Source organism: Panthera pardus, unplaced genomic scaffold (genome assembly GCF_024362965.1).
Source record: "Panthera pardus isolate Hobbes unplaced genomic scaffold, ASM2436296v1 HiC_scaffold_24, whole genome shotgun sequence".
NCBI lineage: Eukaryota > Metazoa > Chordata > Mammalia > Carnivora > Felidae > Panthera > Panthera pardus.
The window spans coordinates 24,700,887-24,708,475 of NW_026526810.1; the positions used below are offsets into that span (position 1 = coordinate 24,700,887).

At 62.6% G+C, this 7,589-nt stretch overlaps 1 protein-coding gene across 1 annotated transcript; it reads right to left on the minus strand.

Annotated features, from left to right (window-relative positions):
- Nucleotides 1-366: 366 nt before the first annotated feature.
- On the minus strand, nt 367-7,339 carry ISLR2 (immunoglobulin superfamily containing leucine rich repeat 2). The gene is given in 5 exon segments (XM_019441492.2): nt 367-2,898; nt 2,900-4,119; nt 5,551-5,657; nt 6,263-6,436; nt 7,087-7,339. Coding segments are annotated over 3 exon segments (2,346 nt in total). The 5' UTR covers nt 5,648-5,657; nt 6,263-6,436; nt 7,087-7,339; the 3' UTR covers nt 367-1,869.
- Nucleotides 7,340-7,589: the final 250 nt, after the last annotated feature.

Sequence of the window (7,589 nt, forward strand, 5' to 3'; positions counted from 1 at the left end):
AAAAGTGTCAACCCATGGAGGGTTTTGCACCTGCACGTAACACCCTCATGCACACACCCCGGGGCTCCCTCCTGTTCAGTCTGCAGAGACCCACCCCACCCTCCCCACAAGCCCTCTCCACTCATTTCCAGACTCCCCCATCCCACGTGGTTTCTCCCCCTCCATCCCGGAGTTGGAGGCACCAAGAAAGAGCAGGCGCCGGGTGTAGACACCTGGCAAAATCACAGGACAATCAAACCGACAGGCAATCACACAAAGGATCCCAGTGAGAGGATCCAGGGGCTCCTTCCTTCTGCGGTTTCCTCCAGCAACCCCCCCCCCCAGGCTTTCTTCCACTGTCCCCCGACAAAGAGTCACCGAGCCCAGTTCAAATCGATTGTTTTATTGACTGTTTACATACAGACGCCTTTAGAAAAGGGCGCGGGCTCCAGGGGGGCTACCCCGCCCCGGGCCGCACTTGTGCTGCGCTTGGTGGACAGGGGCGGTCTCGACGCCCGAACCCCCCAAACCCAATCCCGACGTGTTCCTTCAAGAACGAAAAAAGTACCCCCCACCCCGCCCCAGTCGCCGCGCCGCGTCCACCCTCCCATCCCCTCCCTCTCCGCCCACCTGCCTGCCCGCCCGCCCCCCTACACTACACGGTCACACTTTACAGAACACAGACTTCTCCTACAGAGCACGCTCGTCTAGGACTATACGCCAGGCAAAAACTGTTCCTGTGGAAGGAGGGGCGGGGCGGGGAGACTGGAGGACCTAGGGGCTTTTCTCCATCCGGATCCCGCTGCGCTGTCACACGCCAGCTTTGTGCGAAACAGGGTGCAAGCGCTTAAGACAGACCGCGTCCAGGAGGCCGCAGTGTGCTTCCTTTGTCACACTCCCCCACCCCCCGCCCCCGCCTCGTCGAACCGAGGTCTGGGCCACGTGCAGCAGCGGAAGCGGAGCTGTCGAGTGCTTGGATCTCTGAAACCCCCAACTCACCCACAACGAAATTCACCCGGGACCAAGCCCACACTCTCCTCATTAAAAGGGAGGGCCGTTCCGCGGCGCGTAAGTTAGCAGAGAGGGAGAGAGAAAACGGATTCCCCGCCCCCCCTCCTCTCACGCACACCCAATTTTCCCAGAGGCTGGGAAGGGAGTGTTAGCACCAGACCCGGAGTGTCGTTGTCCTTTGGAAAAAAACAAAAAACGAAAATATGAAAATCAGAGTGTGCAGCTGAAAGGCGCCCCAGGCACCGGGCTTGGCTCCAGCTGATCAGAAGCGGATTGGGGAGGGGGGGGGGGGAGACAGACGGGTTTGTTTCCCAGTCGGAAGGGGGCTTTGAAACTAAAACTAGGGAGTTGCTACCGAGTCCTGACTTCCGGGACGTGCACCCCGGAAAGGGCGGAGTAGGGGTCCAGGCAGGACCCTACAGCGGTCCACGCAAGGGACATCTGCTGAGGGTCCCAGAATGACTCCCTGCCACAGCGTTACCACCGGATGTTTCCAACGTCTTCTCCCGTTTCCTCTGGTTCCAGAGCTCACGGTGGGACAGGCTGCAGAGCAGATTTCGCAGATAACAATTGCGGTGGGAATGGAGAGGTGTGGATTTCGCTTCCCAGTCCGTGGGTAGAGCTAGTAACCGTGCTTGCAGTGGTAATGGAACTGAACCCACAAGGACAAGGACAGTAGTGGGCGGCCTGGGACTGCTGAAGTCGCCCCACTCCCCACTGGAAGTCCCCAGTAGTGAAGATCGGGTCTGGTAAAGGGGCGGAGTAAGTGAAGGTTGCGGGTGGGGGGGTGGGGAGGCTTACGTCCTGCCAGCCCTAGGCTTCAGCTCCCAGGTACCCAAGGTGGGGGATGGGAATGGGCGGGCCAGTCGGGCTGGGGGTTCAGCCTGCCGTCTGCCTGTAGTTGCCATTAATCTCCTGGGCGATGTTGACCGCCTCTGCGCCCAGGGGCAGCCGATCACTGTATTCAGAGCCCGCCTCGAACTCTTCTTGGTTGGCCTTGGACTGGGACTCCACCAGCGAGCAGGCCGCCAGGCTCTCCTCCCTCTGCAGGTCCCCACCTGGGTCCCCCTGCTCCGCGTCTTCATCAAGGCCCTCCCCGGGAGCCTCCTCGGGCTCCACGACGTCTGCCTCACCGCCTGCCGGGTAGCTTTTCTCGGACTCGAGGTAGGACGCACGGGGGTCAAAGTCTGCGGCGATGCGTTTCTCCATGGGGTCAGGGGCCTGGGGCCTCAGTATAAGACGATAGGGCTTACCCGGGTGTTTGGCCAGCAGATGGCAGCAGGCGGCGCCCAGCAGGGGCACGGTGGCCAGCACCAGGAGGAACACGCTCACCGCCACGATAACCAGCAGCGAGGGCAACTCCTTCTTGGTGGCAAACACCACTTGCACGTGGCAGGCCTCGCCTGCCAGCGCCAGGCACACCGAGTAGTTGGTGCCAGGCCGCAGGCCGCGGAACCAATAGGCGTTGACGCCCTCCTCCACTCGCGACCACTGTACAGCTGCGCCGCCCCCCGCTGGGCACAAGTAGAGCAGGCGCAGCGGCCGCCGTCCCGGCCGCCCGGCTCCCCCAGCCCCGCTGGGCCCAGATCCCCAGCGCGCCGCCAGCGGCGTCAGCTGCACCCGAGCCTCACGCTCCGCCACGTCCAGCGCGATGACGCCCAGCTCAAAGACGTGCTGCTTGAGCTCTGCGCTCTGATTGAATGCGTGGTTGGACACGTACCGCGAGGGGTCCCCGTGGCCACAGCGTTGCTCCTCCACCGGATCTGCAGAGACCTGGTCTTCTGCCTCCTCTCCCTCACCTGCCTCCTCCTCCTCCGGCCCCGCCTCCGTCTCGCCCAGGATGCTAACCCGGACCAGGCCTGGGCCTTTGATTTTACCCTCGGGTTTGGAGGGTAGGACGCTGTTGCCCCCGGCCTTTGGCTGTGGACTTGCGCTCAGAAGTAGGGGCCTGCCCATCAGAGTCTCCCCCAGAGCCAGGAGCGTGTTTTGGGGGCCCAGAAGCCGCCACTGCCACGCGTAGTGACGTGGAGTTGGCACCCAGCTCGTTGTAGGCACGGCAGGTGTAGACACCTGCTTCCTTGGCACTCAGGAGCGGAACCAATAGGGAACCGTTTGTGAGGGCCAGGAAGCGTGGGTTGGCTGGGGGTGCGGGCCAAGCGGGTGCCGGAGTCGGGATTGGGGCCTCCGTCTGCGTTGGCCCGTCCCCATCTCCTTCCTCCTCTCCGTCTTCCGCCGCATCCGCGTAGTCCTCCCCGCTCTGGACCGGAGGCTCTAAGACCACGGTGCCACCCGGGATCTGAAGTTGCCATTGCAGGCGGGGCGTGGGATGTCCTTCCGCGAAGCAGTGTAGCAGGAGCGCTAGGCCCGCGGGCCAGGGGCTGTCCGGTGCCTCAGGCGGTGGTTCAGCACTCAGACGCACGCTGGGTGGTGCACAGGACAGGGCGGGCAGGCGGTGCACCGGCACCCCCTGCAGCGCGGGAGGCGAGGCGCACGCGATGGAGTCGGGCTCGGGTAACGAAACCCTGGTGTTTGCGGCCCAGGCCTGCAGCCACACAAGGCTGCAGCCGCAGTGGAAGGGGTTGTGATAGAGTTGCAGATGTGACAGCGCGCTAAGCGCGTCGAAGGTGCCAGGGGCCAGTGTACGAAGGCGGTTGTTGTTGATGCGCAGGGAGCGCAGGTCGGGCAGCGCACCCAGTGCGTCCCGGGGCAGCGAGCCCAAGCGGTTGTGGTTCATTTTGAGCAGCTGCAGCGCGCTCAGGTTACGGAGGTCGCTCCACGGGAAGCTGGATATGAGGTTGTGGCTTAGGTCGAGGTTCTTCAGCTGGCTCAGCACCGCCAGCGCGCCGGGCTCCACCGTGCGCACCTCATTGTGCGCCAGCCACAGCGACGTGACCTGCGTGACGTCGGCGAAGGCCCCACGCCGCAGCACGGTGATCTTGTTGGCCGACAGACTAAGCGTGGTCACGTTGGCCGGCAGTCCTTCTGGCACCTCGCGCAGCTCCTTGTAGGCGCAGTCGGCGAACTGATGTGCATACTTGTCCACGCAGGCGCACGGCTCTGGGCAAGCTGCGGCCCCTCCTAGCAGAGCCCAGGCCAGCCACAGAGCCCGCAAGCGCACCATCGCGGATCCTGCGGATGGAAGCCGGGGTGGGGAAGAGGGGAGAAGGTGACTTATGAGCCCCAGCTTTCCTCCCCTTTTAAGCGCTGCCTCCGCAAACCCATCTAGGGCAGGCCCTGGGGTTCCGGTAATCTCTGTGCTCAGGAGTCTCTCTCCCACACGAATGGGGCTCAATGGAAATCTCAGGATTCAATGCATCCTCTCTCAGGGCCCTGATTTCCGTTTCCAGCGGATTTATGCCTCGCTTTCCACCCCCCTACTTGCTCGTTCAGTCTAGCAGTGGTCCTTCCAGAGGCTCTGCAGCTCACCTGTCTGTCTGCTCTTGGGCTCTACCCTGGCCCCGTGTGTTTCTGAGCCTTCGTTTAACTCCGTGAGGAGGATACACAGAGAAGGTATTTTTGTCCATGACCTGTCGTCCTTCCTCCAACTCTTTGTCCCCCGCACAGCACTCTCGCGCACACACCCAGACAGCACACAGCAATACAAACACACGCTGGGGCACCGCCATCCAACCGCAAACTTTTACAGGGTTCACAACACATTTCCTAGCACAAAAACACAAAGACATGGACACACTATACTCTGGAGACCTCATTGTTCTTTCAGCTGAACTTTAACATCAGGACAGCGTTTTCCCTTGTGTGCTTTCCTGTTCATTGTGGGAGCTGACAGACACAAGGACACATGTCCTCACACGAACTGACCCACACTCAGGGACACAGGCGCGCACTTGCGCACAAAAGCCCTCCACTGAGACTGAAATCCCAGCTGATGGGCAATGCCCACAACTTGCGGTGGGTGGCAGGAGATGGGACCCCTGGCAGCAGACTCGAAGCCCCCCCCCCCTCAGACACCAAAGCAGCCTGCCCTGGGCTGCAACTCCCTGGGGGGGCCAGCCGAGGTTGCTATGTCAACTTCCGACTGAGGAAGGAGATCCTCCCCCAGGCAGGGACCTTGAGCATTGAGGGGGATGTCACTAAAGATTCCCTTTCCCATCCCCGAAGAACGCAGGCGAGGCAGCTCCCAGAGGGCGTTGGGGTCCCCAACTGACGGGTCATGGGGGCTGCCACTAGCTAAGGAAGTAGGAGACGGTGTAGGATTCCGCCCCTTTTCTGCAGCTCCACGATGCCTGAGCAACCCCTCCCCGCCCAACAAAAACCTTCTTATCCCCAGCCACACAAACCCACTTAACGCAGACCACCCCGCCCCCCGCCGCCGCCCCCCACCCCAGCTCCCCTCTAGGACTCCTGGCAGGTTGGGCAGAGCCCCTCCCACCCTCCCGTCCTTAGGAACCCAGGTTCCCCACGCCGCCTTTGGTCCGGGGAGAGGACCCCTCCCCACCCCTCCGTGGACGCCCCCTGACAGCGCCAGCGGGGTATGGCACCCTAGGCGGGATCTGCCCACACCGGGGTCGAGCTTGTGGGGCGGCCCCCGCGGCTTACCCGCTGCTGACTCTCTGAGCGCTGCCCTCGGGCTGCAACCCCTTCTCCAGACTGATGTCTCGGCGCCCAGACGATTGCCCAAGGGCGCTTTCCACATCTGTTGCTGGCTGTGGAAGACAGGGGAGGGGCAGAGAAAGGGACAGGTAATTGTGGGGACTGCCCGGGCCCTGAGGTCCTGCTTCAGTTTCCCTTTCGCATCTGTCCCCCCCCCCCCCCCCCCCCCAGGTCTGTCTGGCCGCAGACTGAACAGAGTCCTCGCGCGCTCCCGGGCGCAGCAGGGACGCGCACAGCCTCTCCCCCCTCCCGCATCGCCCACATTTGTTAAAACCTTAGAGGCTCTCCCCGAGGCTGAGACGCGTTGGCCTCAAGGGGCGCCCCCACACCCACCGCCCTCGTCTGGGCTCTTCCCAGTTCACCGCACACGCATAACCCGCGTCCCTCCGCACTTACACATCTTGCAGGCATTGTCCCTGTGCCTAATCACACCGCCCCCCCCCCCAGGTTCAAACACATTTCGTACAGACACACGCAGACCTTCACACCCTCCGCCCAGTCGACCTTCACATGTTAGAATTGTCCCTCATCCTGTAATAATAACCGAGTCAATGTGTTGAGCCGTCCTTGCGTTCACACTCATTTTCAAAGGCACGCCTTCACGCGGGACACTCACCCTCTCCCCCTCCCGCGCGCACACACATTCACGTTCACTCACCCTCACTCGCGGGTCCCGCCAGGGCCGGTGAGCTTCGCTGCTAATTGAACGCGAGCCGCTTTTACGCCCCGCAACACGTGAGACAAACCATCTTTGAGGAATTTGGGGGAAGGCAAGAAGCACGACTGGGGGGAGGGCGTGTCTTTGCCTTTAAACTCTTTTTGCAAATGCGGGCTGTGGCACAGACAGACCAGGAGTGAGTAGGGACCCGCTGAGCCGCGCGCAGCCGGGCTCGCGCGGACCCTTCCTTCCCGCACTCCCCTCCCCACTAGCAGCCTCCTCCCCGAAGCCACGTTCAACACGATGCATAATTGATAGTGTTAGCAGAGCGCCTCACCCTCCCTGCTATTTTTGCCAGGATCTGGGTGGATGCAAGCCCTGGTCTCCCCCGCCCCCCACCAGTCCAACCCGAAGACTGGAACGCACGACCCCGCGGGGCGCGCGGGGAAGCGACGCCTCCTCCCCAGCCCACCGCCACCCTGCCCAGCCTCTTAAGCCCTACTCTTTAAGTCTCATCTTTTGTAGCAAAACCAGCGCTTGAAGCCCACAGCCCCACACGCCTGCCTGTGCGCCCCGCGGGGTGCGGCGGGTGTGCGGTATCAGCCTCTGCCTCCGCAGAAGGCTGGCCTGGGCGCACCCACGCGCCTCGCCCTCAGGTCTTGCCAGCCACAGGCGAATGGGGCACCGGGGCTGCGGCAGACCGAGGCACCACCGAAAGGGATGGTTACAAAACGTCCGCTCCTCCCGAGCAGTGTGGGCTGGGTACTTAAGGCCCGAGGCTCTCTCTCCCCGTCCCTCCCTCGCCAACATCTTCACAGCCTCACCACCAAACGCGCCGTCAACCCCACACACTATCCCCCGATGCCTCCGCGGCCCGCCACCGCCAGCATGTCTCACACCCTCACACAACAGCCGGCCTCGGCAGATTCGAATACTCGCTGTTCCCGACTCTCGCTCCCTGTCTCTGGCGAAACCCCGACATTTCTTTTAGCGACGAGGAGGCGGAGGCGCAGGAATGTCGAGGCATTTGGCTGAAACTCGATGTGTGTCTCCCGCACTGCCCATAGCAGCCCTGGAGACAGAGTTGCTGGCCAGAATCGAGTAAAGGGGAAGGGAAACAGGCTCCCGGAGACACGCAAACGCCCCCCCCCCCCCCGCCTCTTTCCCCGGTCCTTTCTGTAGACATTGAGCTCTCGGGGCACACGCGGCCCCCAAGCCCGCACCTCGGGCCGTAGGGTTCTCTGGCGGTGGGTCGATGGCGCGGGTTTGGGGCCTCTGAGGAGATCAATCTCCTGATTTGAGTGTTGAGCATTTTAATGAGCTAGGG